This window comes from Thalassophryne amazonica, chromosome 23, assembly GCF_902500255.1.
Source record: "Thalassophryne amazonica chromosome 23, fThaAma1.1, whole genome shotgun sequence".
Taxonomy (NCBI): Eukaryota; Metazoa; Chordata; class Actinopteri; order Batrachoidiformes; family Batrachoididae; genus Thalassophryne; species Thalassophryne amazonica.
In genome coordinates this window covers 6,647,111-6,673,022 of record NC_047125.1, presented here as the reverse complement: position 1 = coordinate 6,673,022, position 25,912 = coordinate 6,647,111, and the positions used below count along the sequence as shown (strand labels likewise).

The 25,912-nt window shown below is 41.9% G+C and overlaps 1 protein-coding gene across 1 annotated transcript; it reads left to right on the top strand.

Moving 5' to 3' along the window:
• Window positions 1-339: 339 nt before the first annotated feature.
• rab1ba (zRAB1B, member RAS oncogene family a) lies at window positions 340-22,604 on the top strand. Its single transcript, XM_034164049.1, has 6 exons — window positions 340-644; window positions 8,588-8,660; window positions 8,742-8,837; window positions 13,533-13,628; window positions 18,980-19,111; window positions 19,396-22,604. The coding sequence occupies exons 1-6, from the start codon at window positions 631-633 to the stop codon at window positions 19,588-19,590; spliced, it is 606 nt and encodes a 201-aa protein (XP_034019940.1). The 5' UTR covers window positions 340-630; the 3' UTR covers window positions 19,591-22,604.
• The last annotated feature ends 3,308 nt before the right edge of the window (window positions 22,605-25,912 follow it).

The following is a 25,912-nucleotide window of genomic DNA, read 5'->3' as shown; positions in this document are numbered from 1 at the left end:
TATAATAATTAATATAAAACCATTTTATATAGATAGATAGATACATACACAGAAAATCAGAAAATAATTACCCATCCTACTTTTGCAGCACGTTATGTTGCAATTTTGCATTTGTTTATGAAATTAAAACAGCCACAGCAGAAATAAAGATAAATAGGTAGTACAACTTCATTGCGTAATCGACTGCTGGGGGATATTAGTAAGTCCCTTCGGCTGCTCCCTTGTTTGCACTTGGGGTCGCCACAGCAAATCCAAGGTTCAAAATTGACACGGTAAAAAACTACAAATCCCAGCTTTCCTGTACTTCTAGAATTGTCCCTATTTGCCTGGTAGTGCCACGTCATCGACGTCACTACCGCACCTGCGCAGCCATCTTGCATCTCTAAGGAGCAACGGACACCGAAAAGGAGGAAAAAGGAGTAAACATACCACCCAAATCAGCCGAAACAGGGACATGTCCGCTACATTTAGGAGTATATGAAATCGTAAAGGTCGAGCGCAGAGGAACGACCAGGCGGCAGACACGGAGACGACAAAACCGCCATCAAGTGCCTGTGATACCGGACTTACAAGTCATCGTTTTTCTGCCGGAGCAGGAAGGAAGAGGAAAAACACTTCTCCGCTCACACAATGAACCCCGAATAGTGAGTTTGTTATCGACAGCGTCTGTGTTTGTGTGCTAATGGCTGTAGTTTGCTTTGTGGCGACAGAATGGGGAGTTTATTCGCCGAGCAGGGCGCGGACGGCTTCACGTCAAACGTGTTTTCTCTCGCGCGACGTCAGCTGACACCGCGCGCGTGCCTCACCGCGGCCGTAGTGGCACGCGGCCTCTCACGCGCCATAAAACGGAACAATCTATTGTGTCAGAGCACGCGCACCAGGAACCCGGTCAAAGGTCAGCGGGACAACTCTTAAATAGAAATTTATTGTTAATCATAGAGTCCCACCAAGTTAAAACGTAGCTACACATTGTTTTTTTTTAAATTAATATTACCCCCCTCCCTTCAGAACAACAAAAACAAGAAAACACAAGATTCAAGGTTCAATCTTGAGATTCAAAATTCAGTCTTGAATCTTATGCTTTTTTAAATTTAATATTAGCCCCCCCCTTCAGAAAAAAAAAAAAAAAAAAAAAAAAACATAAGCTGCGAGGCCTCTCAGCAGAACTGCAACAATTAATCAATTAATTGATGATTGACTATTCAAGTAATTGACAACCATTTTGGGAGTAGGTTTAGTAAAAAAAAAAAAAAAAAAAAAAATCAAATTCTTTCAGCCTTTTAAATGTGAATAATTTTTGGTTTATTGTACGAGTTGTATTACTCTGATCTGCCAGTAAACATAATATCCATCATTAATTAACATTTTTCACCTTTCTTGTTTAATTATATGGACCAAATGACTAATTGAGGAAAAAAAAATCAGTCACTTATTGATTATGGAAATTATCATTAGTTGCAACCCTACCTGTCAGTGTCAGATCCGTACCACGTGCCAGATCCTTTCTGCGCAAAACTTTTAGGCAGAGACTTCATAGCTGGCAATCAATTCACCTTATTGAGGTTTCAAATCCCGCAAAATATTGCGGGATTTACTGTGAGATGTATATTATATTTTATTTCATGGCTGCAACACTACGCGCGCTCTGATTGGCTGATTTCCGGTCTGATATTAATACAGTAACATGCTTTTGGAGGGCGGTATGCGTTTTCAGAGGCCCGACATTCATGGCCAGTCACCCAAAATGACAGATATATCCCCGAGGTAGACGAGGGCGAATATCTGTCATTTTGGGCGACTGGCCATGAACGGAGGGACTCAGACAATGCATACCGCACGACAACAGCATGTTATTTGCATTATTATCACTTTCCTGAGATACACAACATGTAACGTGTACATAACGAGTTGGCTCACTTTAACTTTTGTTGTGTCGGCTGGCACGCGCTGCTCTCCGAATTCAGCAGTGCATCCTCATCAAGCTGGCTGCTTAATTGGCTGCTGTTCATTGTCGTACTATCCATGAGAAAATCATCCGGAAATCCATATTGGGACCAACACACACTTCTCGCCTTTTTATCTTTTCCTCTGCAAACAGTTTTTTTTCCCCCCTCTGTGGACAGTTCTTGGGCTGCGCGCTATGACGTCATTTGTTTACGCACAGCGGGCAGGTATAGCCAGATATACCGGCCTAGCAATGCCTTGATAAAGTGATAATAATTTCCAATATCAGACAGTTACCGTGACAATCGGTTCAGAATGTGTATCACATTCACTACAAACCAGAAAACTAAAAACATGATTACAAAATCCAAGTCGGACATGAACATACTCCATAAATATGTAAACAGTTTTAGAAAAAAAAACCACACACACACACAGATTGAAAGCTTACCAGCTAATGACTGGACCATCTGTTGGCAAGTTCTTCACAGAGGTGATACCATAAGTTCGAGTGTTTGCGTGTGTGTGTGTATATGTGTATAGTAACCATATAATAAATTAATTATTAACCTTGTTTGCTTGGTTAATAATCCTTTATATAATAGTTTAACTGCTATGGAGAGCAGTAAACGGCTACGGAGTCACTTCCAAACTTTTAATGGCCATCTATGTGCTTTATGGTGAGGGTCTGTTTTGTTAAGAAATATTAACATAACAGTACTAATTAGTGCTGGTGCAAAACTATGTGTCCACAATGGACAGATCTACTCGCATTTGTAGAACGCATCTGGCATGTGGTACGGATTGGGTACTGATAAGACCTCCTCCACACACAGCACACGTGTCATACAACTTTAAATTATGACAGTTGGAAACCGCAGTGTAAATGGTAATGCAGTTTTTGCGCAATAAAAGATTAAACAAACTCTGAGTATTCACGTTGTTCTCTGTTTACGGAGTCTGGCTATATCTGTGGCCCAAATCACCATCTCCTCCAACATCGCCATGCTTGTAGGACAATTATCTTGTCATGATGATGATACCGTAGGAGCTTTCAGCGAATCAGCAATCGATGAACAGATTCCAGATTCAGTGGCTCCGTCACTGCGTCACAATTGATCGTGAGTGTAGGTGGTTGTTGCACTAGCTTTCAAAACACAAGGTCTAAGTTGAAGGTAACCTGCGCTCCCATTCTCCAAGTATGTATGGGGTAAGCAGCATGAGGATCCACATCAAATGTAAAAGGGAGAAGCTAACAGAAAAGTTCTTCTTTCCTTTTGTCTTTTCTTAAAGGGGATAGAGAATCAAAATCATCTTTTTCATGTTTTTGGTGTTAGTTCAGAGTCTCCCCGCTGTGGGAATACACACGAAGTGCCAGCAAGTTTCAGAACCTCTATTTCAAGTATTTGTCCTTTTTTGAATTGCCCCTAGAAAACAGGCCAATCCGTTTTTGAGAGAAAACTTACGTCACTTTTTCACCAATAGCCCCCACAAACACACACCCACACCCACCCCCTTTCACACACGCCCCTTCGAAATTAATTATTCATAAGGTTGTGCCCACCCATTCGTAACACTCGAAGAGAAGCGATGGCGAGCTACAGGTGTGCTTTCCCAGGCTGTTTTAGCGGACTACGATCTTCCCACGGAAAGCAATGTACGCGATCACTGGCTTTTATTCATTTTGAACCGCATCCCCAGTACATACAACCGCCGACTATTTCTTTGCTCTGCGCATTTCACGGAAGACTGTTTCACAAACCTTGCACGATTTCGAGCTGGCTTCAGTCAGCATTTAATACTCAGTAGAGGGTCAGTTCAGACTCTGCGACAAAATCAACCCCAGCAATCAGTACAGCCTGTGAGTATCACATTTTCTTTTGTTTTAAATTTGTGTTGCGCCATATTCCTGTTGTAAGAATTGCATGTTAGAAAGGCACGTTAGCTCTGGTTTGTTCCTCTAAAGGGAATGAGCTAACCCCTTAGCAGCTAGGGATGTGTATCGAGAACTGGTTCCTTTTGGGTATCGTTAAGAAATGACTCAATCCACCGACATCAATAAGCTTTGTGCTTAACGATTATGTTATCGGTCCTTCAGAGTGGCTGTTGTTTTGGGGGGTGTTTGTCAGGAAAATGATAATTTCTGTATTGATTACAGACCCTGCAGCGGGTCCGTAAACAACTTTTCTACAGCGCGGCTTTGCTTTGAACCTTGAACCAATCGAAGCAGTGCTTCGCAGATTGAAGCAATACTTCGATTATTCTTTCTTCCTTTTGCATAATTTTCTCCTGCTAAAACCCTAACGAGCATACGTCTGTGAGTATTATTTACCTTTTCTATGTTAAACCGACCTGTTATGTTCTTCTGAAACAGTTGATAGATGTATTTTATAACAAACAGTTGATAGATGTATTTTATAACTTAAAAACGGGAGCGATGCTAACATGTTAGCATGTCTATGGCATTTTCAATGTTAAAAGTTAGCATTGCAGCTGTCATCACGTTCGGGTGCATTTGTTTTCAAATTGTAATATTTCTTAAATTTATTTTTGTTTATATATTAATAATCTAATGATTATTATATACAATTTTAGAGAAAGAGGCAAAAAAAAAACCTGAATAGAAACACAACAGAAAATATAAAAGCAATGAAAATAAATAAATAATGCTTTCTTTTCAGTGAGAGCAAGGGCAGCCAATCAAACAACGGCAACCGATCAGCACCACCTACTTGCATTTCATAATGAGGTTGCCAAATAAGCTCCGAAACGACGCCATTAAAGGCAGATGAGGCATTCTAAACCCAGCATAGTAACATAGCTGTTTCAGAGAGCCTTTTAGGAAGGTTCTGAGCCATTACAGACCCAACCAATTATTTTTTGGGGCTACATATCACATCACAGAACAAGGATTAATGCCCCATTCAACCTCTCTCTATCACCTTTAAATATATTACATTGTGAAATACAACATTATTATAATAAATACAAACACCAATATCTGCAAGCATTTAATATTGTGGTTTATGGTAGACCAAATTAGAGCACTTCTGAAAAAGTCTCAATTGTCCAGGCAGCCTAATTTTGTAAGTCCACCCTTGATCCGAGCATGTTTATCGAGTGTGCAGTAGTGACCAACCCGTTGGTTTCTTAAAATTAACACTGGCATTGAGCTTCAGCATCATTGTTGCGAGCGAGTTGTTGCACAATCATGGCAGCGTTTAAGGACAAAATTGTTATGGCATGGAAAGGTGATGGTCTAGTGGTTAAGCATCGGGCTTCAAACCAGAGGATCTTCAGTTCGAAACCCAGCCAGACCGGAAAATCACTAAAGGCTCTTGGTCAAAGTCCTTAATCCCCTAGTTGCTCCCAGTGTGTAGTGTAGTCTGTGCTGGGTGACCTCATAACCTAAATAATATCCAAGTTGTTGCCCTTTTCAGACTACGGTTGATCTGAGACCGAGGGTTTTACCGTAATATAACTTCAGATACTACCATGTGACTCTGCAGTCGCTGACCTGAGCCCTAATTAATGAGAAAATGAGTTTACTGTTGCCGTGGTGATCATGGACAAGCTTTTCCAGTCCTACTTCAGTCACAAACTAGAAGCACACACACATAGCCCATATCTCAGACAGGACTGACCAACCAGTCCTATAATTTGATTGAGATTAACAGCCTTAGTTCATATTTGCAGTCCGAGAACCTTTTGAATAATCCCGCTACCAAATAGACAAACGTCATACTGCTTTGGCTGAGCTAATGCCTGTCACTTTTATGTCACAACGACTATGTGTATAAAATACTTGTTTAATTTAGCAGTAGTTAGCAAGCGTTAAGCTTCTGAGCATTGTGCCCTGTGTGTGTAATTCAGCCCCCACCATTGATAGCGTAAGGTTTTCGGGGCTAACGTGAGCTGATACAGCAGATGTTTGATGGCTGACCTGCAGAACTGAAACCAGAGGAGGCTCACTTGCCATCCAATCCGTCAGCCGGCGCTGATCGGCACGCTGCAGACACACAGCAACACATCAGCTGCACTTTGAACCGTGGCATCATAACTGTGTGTGGTTAGCTTAGTAAGTAAGTAAGTCCCTTCAACTTTTAAAAAATTGATGCTCTTCGTATGAACTTAAAGGTTTGACACAAGGTTTGAGATGTTCTGATAAATAAGGAATGCAGGGTGAAGGACTGTGGCGGTTGTTTCCATAGCAAGTAAGATCAACACTTGACCAGGAAATTTACAGAGGATTAAAGCTATAAACTGGCAGCCTGAAGGATTAGTTTGTTTAAAAACCAAACAAAAAGCCTCCACTGGGCAGAAGTAACAAACTTGTTCCAGATTGAAGACTGATGAGGAGTTCCAGCTGAACTGTGTTCTTTGTTCTTCTGGTCGACAATGACAGAAGCAGCAGCAGCAGGATTTCTATGCTATCCGTTCACGTTCAATCAACTCGTAGTGCAGAATCAACCTGAAGCTTCTGCAGTACAGTCAACTGAATATGCATTTCACATTTTACTTTTTGAAGTCCGTCTGCTTCAACAAGCAAGAATTGGGAGCAGCTGCAGCCGAGGCCTTACGCCAGCGAGGAAAGCCGGCGTCTGCTCATGTCTGTTATTGAATACAAAGTGCTAGCAGCAGAATATTAAAGATGTCAATGAAATTATTGGGAAGATATGGTGGCCTCGCAGTTAAGTGCACTTGTTTCCAGTGCAGAAGGTGCTGGGTTTCAGACCACCGCTGCTCAGTCACCATGTAATGTGGAGTTGCATCAGGAAGGGCATCAGGTGTAAAACTTCAGCCAAATCACTAGGGAATAACCCCGTTGTGTCATCTGATTTGCAGATGTTAATGCTGGAGTTTTAAAACAGATATTTGCGAGCGTAAATCCGCAAATCATTAGGTACAACAGGGTTATTCCCATTCTAATCCAATTCCATCATTTGTATGATTTATTTTTCTGTAAGTAATTCGACCCCTATCCATGTTTTCAGCGAAAGACCGCTTCACGACTACAGGCTATATCTACACCCACATAATAATATAGTTCAATAAAACTGTTACGCATACTGTAGTCTTAGGGAAATGTTTCTAAATTCCTGGTCCCGAATTGTCAAATAATCACTGTTAGTATTGTATTTATCAGATATCATAGCAGTAATTGCAATATTTACATTGGTCGGCGAAGCTTACCGTAGCAACAGCGTCTTCATGCCAAACTGGAAATTCTGTGAGCAGACCAACAGATTTCTCCATCTGGTCAACTGCACTGAGTAATTCTGTATCAGAATCCACATTAATACTTTCATATGACAGATTAAATTCACCCATTTTGGCAGTCGTCATCGCTCCGCCAGGTTCTCTCTCTCTCAGCTGACAGCGCCATTATTGATATCTGCTCAGCAACGCGGTCAGGGCGTGGAGTAATACATCAAATGCGAAACGGTCAAATATTTTGCCACCATCAATGCAATATTTTATGATCGGAAATCTCAAACGATTAACCAATCAGATTTGCGGAACAAATGTAATTGGATTAGAATGAATATATTGTAGCTGCGAGTTCCTGAAACCTGAGTGTTCATCACATTATCCCCTCGGCCCAATGTGAAATGTTGGGAACTCGTGAAGCAGTTTTTAGCTTTTAAAAATGACTCAAATTAGCTAACATACATTACACATTTTGTCACAGCTGGATATGCACAGCAAACATTGCATTCACAAGCAAATTCAAGAGAGCTTGTGTGAGAGACTTTTACCTTTGACCCTGAAATCAATGGGCTTTGATGCTAACCTGGCCTTAAATTATCCTCAAAATTTCAAGTTGATCACCAAGTAAATGTGTTGAAGTGATCAGGGCGTAACACTCATCATGCAGACTGGGGAGTAAAATATCTGCAATTCCTTGACATTTTACCAGATTTTTAAAGGTTTTCACTTACATCATTTATTATTATTATTTCTAGTGTTACCGTGCAGGCTGAGCCCTGTCATCTCTGGTGATGAATATCAGTCTGAATTTTGCTGCTGTTGCCAAACTGCTGAAGTAATCCTGATGGTGCAGGTGGGCGGGGCATCTGAATCTCTCATAGCAGGTGCCATTGGCTTATAAAAACATACCAAAATATACATGACAAAGTGTTCTGCTGTCTGATATTTGAGTTTGATGTAAACTGTCAAACACTGCGTAAACACCCTGTAAGTCTGAATCCAAAGAAGGCGTCACACATCTTATTTCTTCTGATTGGCCAGTCATGATTGCGACAGCGCTGCTGCAGCCCACGTTTGGGATCCAGCTGACCCAGGTCAGGTTGGGATGTAGGACAGATCTCACTTTGCGCCAGCACCAGAATAGAACTCTGCATTGAGCAATTCTGTACAGCTGTCAGCCCCGTGTTGATGTTTTCCTCTCGAGGGTCAGGTGATGGTTGATTGGTCCTCAAGTCGGACAGTGGTCTTTAAAAAAAAAAAAAGTCACATTTTGGGTGATTGAAGTCATAATGTATGTGGAGTGGGGTGGGGTGGGGGGTTGGCACAGTTCTTAGGTATATTGATTTAAAACATTGAGAGTTAAGATGTTTTGCTTTCTGTGAGTTTATGAATCTGATTCCTGCTGTAACCTCCTTTTTTGTTTTCATTCCAGTGACTATCTGTTCAAGCTCCTGCTCATTGGAGACTCTGGCGTGGGAAAATCCTGCCTCTTACTTCGCTTCGCTGTGAGTATGTCTGCTTCACGCTATTAAACGTAAGCTCCACCCCTTTGTTGTCGACCTGACCCGGTCGCGTTCTTATCGCAGGATGACACCTACACGGAGAGTTACATCAGCACCATCGGCGTGGACTTCAAAATCCGCACCATTGAGCTGGACGGAAAGACCATCAAACTGCAGATTGTGAGTCTGCGTGCAGGCACACACACACACACACAAAAGACTTTGTGGAACCTACACCTGAAACAGGGCTCCGATCCAATCATTGTTACTGAACACAGCAGAAGCTTTGGTGGCAGGTGATCGGATGCTTTTGCACTTGGACTGAGGAGTAACCGGATCGTAATCCAAAAATCAGAGAAGACGAGTGTGGGAGCTTTATAACATTTGGGGTGAAGTCGGGGCTTTCGGGGTGTTGAGTGGCTTCAAATCTAAATGGATCAAGGATTCTGTGTTGTCATTCTAATTATGTAAAACATGAAAAAAAAAACATTGTCATATTCTGGTCCTCTTAATGATCATTAATAATAAATAGAACAAATACCTAATAGATAGAACACAAACTTATAATAATATGAAAGTCAGCGGTGTCACCAATCCCCAACTGGTATAAATGTAATAAACATGATAATAGAAGGTCCTACTAAAATTACCAGGACCCCATTCAAACCTTATAAGAGCGTATAAAATCCAATCAAAATAAAATCCGATATAAATATATATTAAAAAACAGCTGATGTTCTCTGTGCAGAGTTTATTACCTGCTGCAGTGCCTGTTTCTCTGCCACCTGTGCAGCTGGTATAACCCACAGCGATGTCAGAGGTCAGAGTGCTCTCTGCCACACAACTGTAAAAGGAACTAAGTATTTCAGGGTTCATCCGCGCCCTCTACAGTTTCCTCAAGAAGTACAGGTGTAGAGCCTTTTTGACGATGCTGGAGGTGTTATTACGCCAAGTGAGCTTTATATCAGGAGAATTTCTGCATGCGCAGTCACATTGTGAGAATTTCAGCACGTTTTAAAATGGCACGACCTCGTCCCCGTGCACAGCAGATGGCTCTGTGGGACAGCATTTCCACGACCAGTGTTTAGTCCCGCGTTTGATTCCAGGTGTCCGTTTCAGGCTGCCTGTCTGTGTCTTTGAACAACACACTAAACTGATTTATCAATGGGGGATTGCATGTGTCAAATGAGCAAAATTGTGAATATTGTCAATTTAATGCGTTTTGTGGGAGGAAAAAAGTTTTCACACGCAACAGGATTTATCAAGGTCAAAAGGAAATGTAGGGAGTGCTTACTGCATCTGTATTATGTGAGTTTTAATCCTTGGCATAAACTTGTTATTCCGCTTGACAGATTGCTGATCCAGAATGCTGTTTGCTGCACAGAATTGGGGTGGGGGGATCATTCATTTGTAAACATCGGGTATATTTAAATTTACTTTGTGCTTTTTTTCTATAAGAATAAATGTCTCCATGTGCAACATAGAGACCAAGAACAGACACATATATGAGTGTGTGTGTGTGTGGGGGCATCACAGCTCTGCGTACAGGATGCACAGCACTTCAACATGACATGCACACCATCTTCTGTTTTGGACCTTTGGTTTTTGGTTTGTCCGTGGTGTTTTGACAGGGTGGTGGGTGGTTCCTTGGGTGGAGATCAATCAATCAATCAATTTTATTTATATAGCGCCAAATCACAACAAACAGTTGCCCCAAGGCGCTTTATATTATAAGGCAAGACCATACAATAATTACGTAAAAACCCCAATGGTCAAAACGACCCCCTGTGAGCAAGCACTTGGCGACAGTGGGAAGGAAAAACTCCCTTTTAACAGGAACCTCCAGCAGAACCAGGCTCAGGGAGGGGCAGTCTTCTGCTGGGACTGGTTGGGGCTGAGGGAGAGAACCAGGAAAAAGACATGCTGAGGAGGGGAGCAGTCTGAGAGCGAAGCGCTCTATTGGGGTGATATGGTACTATGAGGTCCCTAAGATAAGATGGGACCTGATTATTCAAAACCTTATAAGTAAGAAGAAGAATTTTAAATTCTATTCTAGAATTAACAGGAAGCCAATGAAGAGAGGCCAATATGGGTGAGATATGCTCTCTCCTTCTAGTCCCCGTTAGTACTCTAGCTGCAGCATTTTGAATTAACTGAAGGCTTTTCAGGGAACTTTTAGGGCAAGCTGATAATAATGAATTACAATAGTCCAGCCTAGAGGAAATAAATGCATGAATTAGTTTTTCAGCATCACTCTGAGACAAGACCTTTCTAATTTTAGAGACGTATTGCGTAAATGCAAAAAAGCAGTCCTACATATTTGTTTAATATGCGCACTGAATGACATATCCTGATCAAAAATGACTCCAAGATTTCTCACAGTATTACTAGAGGTCAGGGTAATGCCATCCAGAGTAAGGATCTGGTTAGACACCATGTTTCTAAGATTTGTGGGGCCAAGTACAATAGCTTCAGTTTTATCTGAGTTTAAAAGCAGGAAATTAGAGGTCATCCATGTCTTTATGTCTGTAAGACAATCCTGCAGTTTAGCTAATTGGTGTGTGTCCTCTGGCTTCATGGATAGATAAAGCTGGGTATCATCTACGTAACAATGAAAATTTAAGCAATGCCGTCTAATAATACTGCCTAAGGGAAGCATGTATAAAGTGAATAAAATTGGTCCTAGCACAGAACCTTGTGGAACTCCATAATTAACCTTAGTCTGTGAAGAAGATTCCCCATTTACATGAACAAATTGTAATCTATTAGATAAATATGATTCAAACCACCGCAGCGCAGTGCCTTTAATACCTATGGCATGCTCTTATCTCTGTAATAAAATTTTGTGGTCAACAGTATCAAAAGCAGCACTGAGGTCTAACAGGACAAGCACAGAGATGAGTCCACTGTCTGCGGCCATAAGAAGATCATTTGTAACCTTCACTAATGCTGTTTCTGTACTATGATGAATTCTAAAACCTGACTGAAACTCTTCAAATAGACCATTCCTCTGCAGATGATCAGTTAGCTGTTTTACAACTACCCTTTCAAGAATTTTTGAGAGAAAAGGAAGGTTGGAGATTGGCCTATAATTAGCTAAGATAGCTGGGTCAAGTGATGGCTTTTTAAGTAATGGTTTAATTACTGCCACCTTAAAAGCCTGTGGTACATAGCCAACTAATAAAGATAGATTGATCATATTTAAGATCGAAGCATTAAATAATGGTAGGGCTTCCTTGAGCAGCCTGGTAGGAATGGGGTCTAATAGACATGTTGATGGTTTGGATGATGTAACTAATGAAAATAACTCAGACAGAACAATCGGAGAGAAAGAGTCTAACCAAATACCGGCATCACTGAAAGCAGCCAAAGATAACGATACGTCTTTGGGATGGTTATGAGTAATTTTTCTCTAATAGTTAAAATTTTATTAGCAAAGAAAGTCATGAAGTCATTACTAGTTAAAGTTAAAGGAATACTCGGCTCAATAGAGCTCTGACTCTTTGAGTAAATGTAAATGTTATTAAGAAATGATCAGACAGAAGGGAGTTTTCAGGGAATACTGTTAAGTCTTCTATTTCCATACCATAAGTCAGAACAAGATCTAAGATATGATTAAAGTGGTGGGTGGACTCATTTACTTTTTGAGCAAAGCCAATAGAGTCTAATAATAGATTAAATGCAGTGTTGAGGCTGTCATTTTCAGCATCTGTGTGGATGTTAAAATCGCCCACTATAATTATCTTATCTGAGCTAAGCACTAAGTCAGACAAAAGGTCTGAAAATTCACAGAGAAACCCACAGTAACGACCAGGTGGACGATAGATAATAACAAATAAAACTGGTTTTTGGGACTTCCAATTTGGATGGACAAGACTAAGAGTCAAGCTTTCAAATGAATTAAAGCTCTGTCTGGGTTTTGGATTAATTAATAAGCTGGAATGGAAATGGAAAAACAATTAAAAATTGAGCAGATTCTCTTACAACCAAATCAAAGTCCATGATGTCTTCTCATTTGACATTCAAACATTGTGCCGTTCGCATCAGCATCCTCACATTTATTCAAAGGTAAACATAAAATATTGGACATTTTGAGGCTTAATGCATTTTTTTAAAAACTTTTATGGAGGGCTGTGTTTAATAACAGGCTAAAAAAGTTTATACCCAAAGTTGTGGCACTTTCAATGTGGGTTTTCAGCACATATGACTAGTTACTTATATGTAGTCAGGTGTGTGTCTTTCCAAATCATGTCCAATCAACAGAATTTACTCCAGGTGGACTCCAGTTAAGTTGTAGGAACAGCACAAGGATGATCAGTGGAAACAGGAGGCACCTGAGCTCAATTTTTAGCTTATGGCAAAGGCTGTGAATACTTCTGTACATGTGATTTCTTAGTTTTTATTTTTAATAAATTTACAAAAATCTAAAAAAAAAAAAAACAAAAAAAAACTTTTTTTCACATTGTCATTATGGGGTATTTTGTGTAGAATTTTGAGGGGGGAAAAATAAATTTCATCCATTTTGCAATAAGGCTGTAACATAATGAAATGTGGAAAAAGTGAAACGCTGTGAATAATTTCTGGATGCACTGACTGTATAAATACACACACACATTTCTGTGATATGTGTTGTTTTTGATCAAGCATGCCAAGACTGTAGTATTATTACTTAAAGAATCAATGCATCAATTTAAGAATAAAAATAAGAAAGAACTTTATTAATCCTGAAGGAAATTGTTTTACCAGAGTACTGAAACAGTAAACGGTAAACATTGTTTCAATTACATATATACATACTGAACATTTTGTTTTATGTATTTATTTTAAACTGTTTGAAAATGTTAACACACACGTTTTGTATGTCTGTTTTCTCAGTGGGACACTGCAGGGCAGGAGAGGTTTCGTACCATCACCTCCAGTTACTACAGAGGAGCTCACGGCATCATCGTTGTGTACGATGTGACAGATCAGGTGGGTTTTGTCCAACTGCCATCTTTAGCCTTTAAACTTCAACAGCAAAGATGCAGAAAATGTCTTCATGCGGCGGAGTTCAGATTTCATGAAGGCAGTGATCAAAGAACTTGTTAATCAAAAGTGTTAGGGGGCGGGTTATGAGAGGAGGAGCTTCCTGATTGACCTGATGTTCTATGTGGAAAGCTGAGGATGATGGTGTAAGTATGTGACTGGATCATACTGCATGTTTATTGGTCTTGTTTTTAAAATTGTTACCAGCTGATCTGATATTCATAAAATAGTTGTTGTTTTTTTTCTCTGCTCATTTACTTTGCTCTACTGTTGCATAATTATTATAACCACAGCTTTTCTGACACTGCAGATGTCCCCATGCAGGACTAATGAAGGAACATCTTATCTTCACGCTGAGTTCTGCAGAATAGGAACTACATGTTGTACTGATAAAAGTTCACAGCAGACCTGGTGCCGTTTTGTTTGTGTGTAGTTTCTGCCTCAGTGGAGCACTTAAATGTAAAAGTGTCTTACGGTCCATACGTTTTTGGACAGTTTTTATGTTTGTTTTGTTTTTTTCCTCTGCACATCACCATAATGGGGTTGAAATGAAACAGTCAAGGTGTTCTTTTAATGGTTTAACAAACGTATCGCCTTAAGTGTTCAGGAATTGGAGATTTGCACACGCAGTGCTTCAAATCATCTCTTTACAGCCACTTTTGCTGAGACAAGTCAGGTCGACATAAACGTGAACTTTTCCAAGTGTCTGAACATGTCGTCATGCCATCATAAAGTGATACAAACAGCGGGGTATCGTGTGTAAAATGTCTAGAGTAGATGTGATGTAGCTGGATCACAGTGTGTGAGCTCCAGAACAAATGTTTAAATTGATTTGCTTGTGCAACACGACTTTTTACTCGCCCCCTCGGGTAATCAGACAAGTGTTATTGTCGCTGCATTTAGCAACATTGGTGCCGTGTGTTGGCAAAAATTGGCACCATGTTGTCTGTTAAATGACAAAACAGGCTTGTGCACAAAGAATACATTTAAAAAGAGCAAATTCACACTCTGTCACAGCTTAAAAAACATTATAAAACTCTGTAAAATTCCCAAGAATTATTGCTAGAAAGAAAATTTGTGCCTAAACTGTTTATTGTTCAGTTACAGTATATTCTTCTATCGACAACTACGTTCTACACCAGTGTTCCACCTGAAATTTATTGTCCTCCTCCATGAAATAAATGGGACCATTGAAATGGACTGAATCCGTGAGTCCGTCCATCTGTCTGTTGTATTTTGAGAGCTCCAGATTTCCCTTTAATCCCTTGCATACATTGTCCAATACATCCAGAAAGTATTCACAGTGTGCACTTTTCCCCACATTTTGTCATGTTACAGCCTTATTCCAGAATTCTTAAAAATTCTACACACAATACCCCATAATGACATTGTGAAAAAGATTTTTTTCCCAGTGTATTAAAAATGAAAAAAAGAAATCACACATATATATGTTTTCACAGCCTTTGCCATGAAGCTCAGAATTGAGCTCAGGTGCATCCTGTTTCCACTGATCATCCTTGAGATGTTTCTGCAGCTTAATTGGAGTCCACCTGGGGTAAATTCAGTTGATTGGACATGATTTGGAAAGACGCACACCTGTCTACATATAAGGTCCCACAGCTGACAGTGCATGTCAGAGCACAGATCAAGCATGAAGTCAAAGGAATTGTCTGTAGACCTCTGAGACAGGATTGTCTTGAGGGACAAATCTGGGGAACGGAACAGAAACATTTCTGCTGCTTTGAAGGTCCCAATGAGCACAGTGGCTCCTAGAGCTGGACGCCCATCTAAACTGAGGAGAAGGGCCTTAATCAGGGAAGTGACCAAGAACCTGATGGTCACTCTGTCAGAGCTCCAGCATTCCTCTGTGAAGGGAGGAGAACCTTTCAGAAGGACAACCATCTCTGCAGCAGTCCACCAATCAGGCCTGTATGGTAGAGTGGTCAGACGGAAGCCACTCCTTAGTAAAAGGCACATGGCAGCCCACCTGGAGTTTGACAAAAGGCACCTGAAGGACTCTCAGACCAGGAGAAACAAAATTCTCTGGTCTGTGAGACAAAGATTGAACTCTTAGGTGTGAATGCCAGGTGTCCTGTTTGTAGGAAACCAGGCAACATCCCCGCAGTGAAGCATGTTATTATTATGGGGTGTGGTGAGTAGAATTTTGATGGGGAAAAATGATCGACGGGCTCAAACCCCGCTGAAACAAGCAGATCATTTCCAACGTGAAGGCTTTGTTGATCCGGGACGTCGTCTGACTTCCACAAAAAAGGCAGAAGTCGTGGACATCAGCACTTTTTCGGCACATTCCACTGTTACAGGAGTTTTTTTTTCATGGAAAAAGAAGCAGACGGATGCGCCACAGTGCCACTCAGACGCTGTGGGCGGTCTTTAAACCGGCTGGAGCACTCCTTAATCTGTGTAATCCCCATAAAATGGTCCCTGAAAGCCATCTGAATTTTCCGAATGGTGTCCACCTGGAGGTCTCTCACAGTTTCTGGAAAAAATTGATGCAGCAAAGCTCCAAATCGTTCAGACATTTATTCGCAATAAAAATCCGACGAGAGGGGTGGACCACTGCTCACACAAAGCCTGCTCACAGGCGAATGACGCAACCGACAGGCGTGAAAAAACTCACGCATGCGCACGAAGGTTCAAGCTTGGCTGATGCAATCACACGTGATTCAAATCCATATGGTTTTTGCAAAAAATAAAAAGGTCCGATACTTTTCTAACAGACCTCGTATTTGAAAGTAGCCTGTGCATCAGGCCATAGTATACAAAAATTCCACCATCAACCAGCATAATTATGAAGGCGTGGCCATGATACATATTCATGAATGTGAGGATGAGGTTTGACTCAACAAACCACATCAATTCTGTGCAACCACAGCGACTCTGGAAAAAAAGAGGCTGTACAACAACGGCGACTATATGCAACCGCGGTGACTCTGAAAAAGAGAGGCTGTACGACGACGGCGACTGTATGCAACGGCGGCGACTCTGAAACAGAGACTATACGAGGTCTGTTAGAAAAGTAACGGACCTTTTTATTTTTTGCAAAACTATATGGCTTTGAATCATGTGTGATTGCATCAGCCAAGCTTGAACCTTCGTGCACATGCATGAGTTTTTTTCACGCCTGTTGGTTGCGTCATTCGCCTGTGAGCACGCCTTGTGGGAGGAGTGGTCCAGCCCCCTCGTCGGATTTTCATTGTCAGGAAATTGGCTGATCGACTGCCGCTTTGCTTCATCAAAATTTTTTCAGAAAGTGTGAGAGACAGCCAAGCGGAAACCATTTGGAAAATTCAGATGCCTTTTGGTGAAGATATGGGGATCACACAGATTAAGGACAATTACAACTGGATTAAAGACGGCCCACAGCGGCAGATGGCGCGCCGCGCACCGAGCGGCCATCGACAGGCTCAAACGACCAGATCATTTCCAAAGTGAACGTTTTGTTGATTCGGGATGTCGTCTGACGACCAGAGAAATGGCAGGACAGCTGGACATAGCACTTTTTCGGCACATTCCACTGTTACAGTGTTTGTAATGGAAAGAGGAGCGGAGAAATTCGCCACGGAGCCGCTCATGTCGCGGGACGAAAGCACCTCCCGTGTTGGTCTCACAGGACAAGCCCTGACATGCCCAGCTCTTGCACCATTCAGAAAATTCAGATGGATTTCGGTGGCTTTTCAGTCGTGTGACTATCCGAGAAATTGTGGACGAGCTGGACATGCCACAACATGTCCTGTGAGGCTTCATCACGGCGTTGCTTTTTGTTCTGTGCCCTGCACCTCCGTCCCGACGCGCGAATCCCTCCGCACGTCTTTTCATGCCGAAAAAGTGCTGATGTGTAACTCTTCTGCCATTTCTGTGGTAGTCAGACGATGTCCCGGATCAACAAAGCGTTCACTTTAGAAATGATCTGGTCGTTTGAGCCTGTCGATCGCTGCTCGGTGCGTGGCGCGCCATCTGCCGCTGTGGGCCGTCTTTAATCCAGTTGTAATTGTCCTTAATCTGTGTGATCCCCATAAGATCTTCACCGAAAGCCATCTGAATTTTCCAAATGGTTTCCACCTGGCTGTCTCTCACACTTTCTGAAAAAATTTTGATGAAGCATAGCGGCAGTCGATCAGCCAATTTCCTGACAATAAAAATCCGACGAGGGGGCTGGACCACTCCTCCCACAAGGCGTGCTCACAGGCGAATGATACAACCGACAGGCGTAAAAAAACTCACGCATGCGCACAAAGGTTCAAGCTTGGCTGATGCAATCACACGATTCAAATCCATATAGTTTTTGCAAAAAATAAATAGGTCCGTTACTTTTCTAACAGACCTCGTACAACAACGGACAACAACAGACAGTGTACCACGACTATGTGCAACCACGGCGACTCTGAAACAGCTGCTCTGTACAGAAATGTTGATGGAGAGTAACTTTTTTCCTTTCATCACTAATTTGCAGTAGTGATAAGGTTTCCATTCCCAGCTACATGATCTATTATTTAATTCCAGTTTTACTTTCTCGTTTCTTTGATCATGATTCAACTCCAAGTATTATTTATTTATTTTTTTTGTACTCACAATTTACACACGGCCGTTGCCATGGTGAATAAAACCTGATCCGGACATTGAGTCAAACCTTCTGCTAGTCTGCTGTCTTTAAGGTCTTTAAAATTTAAAGCACCCCTCGACGTTGTAAGATCTAAAGGAGATGAAGTTCCAGTTTAGCCTAGAAGCTTTCCGTTCACTGGGCCTCGTTGTGTTCCAGTATTGTAGCGTTTTGTTGAGATGTAGTGAATATAAATGACTGCTAACAGGACGTACAGGCTTCTGAGCGCGCTTGCTGTCCGCACCAGTATTTCCTGTCACATCTCCACCGATGTGCTGCTGTGGTTTAAGGTTACACTCAGTCTTAAGTAAATGATTTTAAATGTTTTCAAACAGTCAGTATTTGTTTGAGCTGAATGTCGTCTGATCACACGACTTATATAATTATCATTTATTTTAAAGGGTTACTTTTCTAACAGTGAGACATCGTTACATTCAGTGCAGTGGCCAAAATTTGTTTTGTAAATTCACAACCAACTCCTGATTGGCCCAATACCCCAACACCCTCCTTCACCCTGATGTGGGGGAGGGTGTTGGGTTTGGGCCTTGTGAATAATGATTCTGTGCCAAACGACCACTGAGATGAATCCGTTGGCTGCAGTTCCACGATCTGCAAACCTCGATGGTGTTGATGCGTTTCACTGTCTGTCCTGATTGATGCCATTTTTGTCGCCGTGCAGGAGTCCTACAACAATGTGAAGCAGTGGCTTCAGGAAATCGACCGCTACGCCAGCGAGAACGTCAACAAGCTTCTGGTGGGCAACAAATGTGACCTGACCACTAAGAAAGTGGTGGACTACACCACGGCCAAGGTGAGTCCTCGGCGTGGCCCGTCAGGATGTGACCGTTCAACACATCATGTTCACGCACCTGATTTCGCTCTCTGAGGGGTTTGACTCAAGAACCATGTCTCATTTGAGTTTTGCGCATCCCAGGACTTGACTTCAGAAAATGGATTTATCTTGACTCATCTGTGTTGATTCTGTTGTACGGATAAAACCTCAACTCAAACACGACGCGCTCGGCGGTTTGTGTTTGATGTTACGTCTTGTCAGGCTCTTGTCCCTGTTTGACTAATTGTTGCCTTTTCCTGCAGGAGTTTGCTGACTCTTTGGCCATCCCCTTTCTCGAGACCAGCGCCAAGAATGCCACCAACGTGGAGCAGGCTTTCATGACCATGGCCGCTGAAATCAAGAAGCGAATGGGCCCCGGGGCCACAGCAGGTGGCGACAAACCCAACTTGAAAATCGACAGCACCCCTGTCAAGCAGTCTGGTGGAGGCTGCTGTTAAAGAAGCCCTTGTTACTCCCCCCACTCCCCCACCCCACCCCTCCCTCCATCACACCCTCTGACCCCCCCCGAGGCCCTGTCAGCCTGGCTGCAGGTTCAGGCAGCGAGACAAGTTCACATTTATTTCCAGTGTGTTGGTGAGGGAGCGACTGAGACCAAGAGGACCTGAACGCAGACGGACAGTGACGACTTAGAGAGTGAAACGGTCCGACTTTACATACATATGTCTCCAAACCCAGCACCCCCTCCCCCAGCCCAAATGGCACGTGAGTGCTGAGCTGTTTTTATGCTAACGTTGACCCCTTGCGAATGAGGATCCAAGGAACCAGTTTACCACAAACTAGATTGATTTGACATCACTGTGGCAGTCGAGATTCTCACAAACGTGTTCGGTGCCACGTAACACATTTGTGAACAGGACGTTGTTCCCCGAGTTCCAAAAAAATCCCAGTTGACTGCCTCAAAACCGTGATGAGAGAAGCGAGGCCACTTTAATCGGCTGTTGGCACAGATGGAGAACAGAATCCTGGTTTTCCCACTGCGCGTATTCGTGGTTGGGGACACTCGCATTGACTTTTGGGGGGTGCGCTCGCAGTGTCTCGGGGGCACTGACAGGGACGTCCGGGAACGCAGCCGCATCTGTTATTCAGTGGACTCGGATGAGTTTGTTTTGAGGAAAACAGCTCGGTACTTGTCGGGCTGCCGGTGGGTTGCTTAGTACGCCGCTGGCGAGGCTTTAAGGGTTTTTTTTTTTTAAATGCTTCAGTCTTAAAAACAAATCATTTCACATGTAAAAAGTGGTGTTTCATCTGTGGAATTCCAGGAGTGACACTAAATAACGCAGAGAGGCGGGGCAGGGGGCGGAGTCAGTGATAACCAGAAGCATTTTGAATTCACGATACTGTTATTTGTTGTTTTTACTTTCTCATTGATGTCTTGTTTTTGGGGACAACTTGTTCAGTTTACTCACGTTAGTTTTCAGGTTCAGTTTGTTGCTGGTTTGCAGATGAAGCCGGTGTGGAAGTGGAGGAGGGGTGTGGCTAGTGGCAGAAGGGGCGGAATCTTACTAAAACCGCTGTTTCTTCCATGAGAACACGGAGTGTTTGGACAAGTTTTTCGCACCTGTCAGGTGTCTCCATTGGACGTCAGAGGGACGTGGAAATGGTTTAATAGAAACGTAGGACAAGAGCGCCCCCTGCCCTCTGTGCTCTGCACTACAATGAAATATGAGCTCTGTTCACGGTTTGAAACCACTCTGTAACATAGCGCCTGCTTTCAGTTTGCCTTCCCTCTCACAAAACGCATCCGCTCATTTTTCCCTCACTTTGTGAACGTTTTTTTCCCCCACGCGCAGCTGTAAGTCTCCAACGCCGTCCGTGGTCTCGCCAGGCGGGTTGTGTGGGAGTGTCTGGAGGCTCAGGGATTGACTGGTCCTGGTTCGTTGACCGGATATGAACTCCCGACTCCGGCCTCCAGCCAACCGCGTCGCTGAAAGCAGGTAGATCCTCTCTGATCCTCCTCGCACTCCGGTTCACTTCCACCTTCTCTGCCGGGGAAACGAAACCACGCCTCCACGCCGTGCCCAGCAGGGGGCAGTAAAGTGCAGCTCCCTTGTGAATTTTGGTCAGCTGCACGTCAAACACTCTGATCATCTCAAACCTTCACAGTGTGACACAGAATCGATCCCTGTAACACAACACTCCACTTCCTGTTCTAGTGTTTTCAAAGCTGATCAATAAATACAATAAAAAAACAAATGAAAGAGTAACTGTGGACTTTCTGTCTCAAACCTCAGCAGTTTAACACCCTGCTGCAAATCTCAATAAATCAGAGGTTTCATTCTGAGGGAACACAGTGGGTGATTTTTTTTTTTCTTTTTTTTTTTTTTTTAACAAAAAAAACTTTAAGGATGCGGTAGGTGTCCATCATCGCAGTCACCTGACAGAGGGGGGGCAGTCAGAATGCTGACAACCCCCCTCCCCCCAGTTCTTTGTGACATCACAAGGCAAGAAATCTAAAGGGCATTTTTTTGAGCAGATCTAGATGACTGTCGAAGTGTAACGGAGTTGTTTTCAATCTGAGGACCACAAAACCACATCCGTCCGTTTCTCACAAAGATGGGCGAGCACAGAACCGCTCCTCTGTGTGTCCGCTGAAATATTTATGCTAAATCATCTGCAACATTCAAACATGTTAAAACCCGCAGTTTAAGCTTTGACCAACAGGCTGCACACTGACAAAACAACATCAAACAATTTTTTTTTTTTTTTTCACGTTTGTAAACTGTTACAAGCTTTGAAAATTAGTCTCGTGTAAGTGTTTTTGATTTTCGGCAGCTTCATTGCTGAAGCTTCATCACGCCGTGTTTGACCCAAACGCATCGATGACGCAACAGAAAGCTGCAAAGACATTTTTTTTTTCTTCTTCTTTTTCTAGCTTGCAGAACTGAAATGTACTTTGTGAAACTGGAATCTAGCATGTTTGTGTGTGGATTATTATTTTGTTTTGGTTTCTTGGGGGCGTCACACGGCTCTCATTCGAGTAGATGCAGAACAAACCATCCACAAACATTTACATCCGAGATGTTTTGAACGATGACGACTGATTTCATTTGTATTTTTAATTTTTCTTTGAAACGATTGTCTTGATGTTTTGATTTTCACGTATTCATTTATTGCTGTTGTGTCTGGTCCATCACATGAAGGGAATGAGGTCTTAAGGCAGGTGGGCGGGGCTTGCTTACAAATGTGATTCTGAAGAAACAAAGCTTCTTTTTCTGCTGTTTTTTTGTGTGTTCAGATTTTGGGAGCAAAGAGGGTCTTTTTTATGTTATTTGCACACGTGTTCATTGTTTAGTGGCTTAATGAAGGCACTCGTTAGGCATGAATAAAATGAACCTCACCTGTCACCTTCTGTCTTTTCTGTTGCGCTTGTTCTCTTGGTGCCGTCTTCTGCTGAGTTCTGCCATGTTTTTATTTCTGTACATATTATAAATATATATATAATAAAATCATGAAAAACATCAGACCAATGGCTGCTCTTTGTTTTCCATCAGAAATGCAGAACAGTCAGGTTTGATTTTATTGATTCTATGAATTTTTGAGTTGTTTAGTGTTGGAGGCTTCACCCAAACCTCCAAGGCTTGAAACCTTGAGGTCCGGTGTGGGAGCATGCGACGCAACTGCTTTGGGCAAAGGTATCGAAGCTGCTGTTCTCCATAACCTCACACAGAGGGTTCATTGAACAGAGTAGGAACCAGAACACATCCCTCATGTAAGTCCCTTCGGCTGCTCCCTTGTTTGCACTCGGGGTCGCTACAGCAAATCCAAGGTGGATCTGCATGTTGAATTGGCACAGGTTTTACGCCGGATGCCCTTCCTGACACAACTCCACATTCCATGGAGAAATGTGGCAGGGGTGGGATTTGAACCCAGAACCTTCCGAACTGAAACCAAGCGCATTAACCACTTGGCCACCACCCCTACTGAACACATCCCTGATGAACACCAGAAATCACAGAGTAAGTCAGAGTCTGCCTCACTGTAGTGGACACCTCCTTGTCTCTGTCTTCAGAGCCATCAAGCCGTGCTCTACAACTCCGGAGTGACATTCAAAGTGCTTTTATATAAAATACTTACAGACATGGACAACAACACTACAATCCTCAGCAACTTTCAGGGTTGCACAATAACTCCCGTTCAGATAACTAGATGTGGACATGTCTGCAAATGGTCTAGCCACATTGCACCACATACTCTCAAGAAAAAGCCTGGGCCCATATCCACGAAGGCTAAAAAATAGAAAATTCTTAGAATTCCTCAAAGTCCTAGACATTTCTTAGAATTTTCCCTTGTCGGATGAAAGTTGTCTGCGAAACGCCTTAAGAGAGCTCCTAAGGTGCCAAAGTCTTAAGAGTAGGGAGGAGGACTTAGGAAGCCTAAGAGTGTCTTAAGCAGAGGAGATGGTGGAAAAGACAGAAAGAGATATTCTTTGTATGTAGGATGACAGTAAGTAACATGCTACCCGCTTGATCTACATAATTTTATGTTAATTTACTGTCTTAGCGCATTTATAAATTGTTTAGGGTCTTGTTATATACACACTATTAATATCATTATTATTATTGGTCTTATTTTCTTTTATTATTACTTCTGTTTTGTCATTTGATTTTAAATGGACCACAATGGAAACAAGTGTTTTCACTTTCTTGTGTCATGCATGCATTTTTAAAGTATTTACAATTATATTATGTACTCACAATGAAAGTACTAAATAAACTCACGCACATATGCTTTTAATACATATATAGAGGGAGAGAGTGAGTGAGTGACGTATGTTCAAACATTTTCAAGCTGTGTAACAATTCGTTTAATTTTTCTGAGTTTCATCATAACATTAAGTTATTCTCACGATTACGCACCTTAATGCAGTTCAGCTTATATGATTGGTTGATTTCACTGCCAATTCATGACTAGGAGGGTGGAGCGCATTTGTTTTTTTTATTTCTCCTCCCCTTTCCATGACAACCAATCACAGCTCTTAGAGGACTGCATCATACCTAGCAATGGGGTCAACCCTGCCTCCTCATAAAGAGAGTTTCTGTCCACTCCTTGCTCAGACTTGCTCTCAGATATGTGCTGGCTCACTCTATTATTTAGGAAATTTTAAGCTAAGTTAGGAGCTCTTTGAGAGGACTTTGAGCTGCTTCTTGGATATGGGCCCTGCTAATCTTGAAGTCTGTCTAAATTTAATCTTTGACACTGAGCAAATGATTGTCTACAAGGCTTCAACTGAATCCTCGAACCCTCAACTAGTCTGATCATATTTCAAATTGGGCACTTCTATGTATGGACCCTGAAGGAGTAGCAATTGGTGTTCCATTTATACAAATTACATTTTTATAAATTAAGTTACTGTTTATGAACATTTAACTTAAGCAATGGAAGCCTTTGAACATAATTTTCTAAAACTGTAAAACTTTCATCCTAAACTTCTGGAAAAAAAAAAATCTATTCAGAAAGTTATGGAAGTAAATCTGTGCCATCAGTTTGAATTTGAATTTTTAAGGTTGAATGTTTTAGCATCAAAATCAGAGTTTGAATTTGAATATCTAAGGTTGAATTTGTTTTGCATCAAAATATTCAGCCTCAAAAACATCAACCTAAAAAAAAAATTCAACCTAAAAAAAATTCAACATCAAAAAATTTGAAAAGCAGGGAGAAGCAATCGATCCCTGTCTCAATCATCCAACATCTATGGAAGTAAATCTGTGACACGGTGGCAACACTTATTCATGAACAACCACCTATAAGTCACTCTCCTTTTATAGCACAGGACTTCTTGGATTACTTCGAGAAAAAAATAGAAGGCATTAGGTTAAACATATCCCAGCATGCCTTAACCCAACCACTACACCCTGCTATTGAGGTGGGTGCCAATACTGAGGTATGACCTAGATTTACAGAATTTGATGGTATCTCACTAGGCGTGCTGACGAAACTTGTAATGTCTACAAAAAGCACAACCTGTTTATTTGATCCTATACCAACAAAACTGTTTAAGGACCTGTGGCCCAACCTTGGGCCGACTGTGATGGAAATGATGAATCTCTCATTAACTTCTGGATCTGTTCCTAAATGTTTCAAATCTGCTGTGATTAAACCACGACTTAAGAAACCTAATCTTGACCCTAGTATATTGAAGAACTATAGGCCGATATAAAATTGATCATTCTGCTCTAAATTCTGGAGGTGGTGGTTTCACGGCAGCTCGTGGATTATTTTACTGAGAATAATCTTTTAGAGCCACTGCAGTCTGCTTTTAGAAAATATCACTCCACAGAGACGGCTCTCACTAAAGTGGTGAATGATCTTCTGCTTACAATGGATTCGGACACCACTACGGTTCTGGTGCTGTTCGATCTCAGTGCTCCATTTGATACCGTGGATCATCATATTCTACTTGATAGGCTGGAAAATCATTTTGGGATTACTGGGAGTGCCCTTGCATGGCTGACGTCATACCTGACCAGTCGTTCTCACTGTGTTTTGTACAATAACACTACCTCTAAGTTAAGTGACATGAAATTTGTTTTTTTTTCTCCCTTTATATAACACCCCTTGGGCACATATTGCAGCGTTTTGGGGTTACCTTTCACTGCTATGCTGATGATACTCAGTTATACATGCAGATAACTGCTGGTAATCTCATCCACATAAAATCCTTAGAAGATTGCTCGACATCCAGATTTTCACTGATGCAAGGCAATTTCCTACTTTTAAACTCCGATGAGACTGAAATGATGGTTCTGAGACATCGGCATC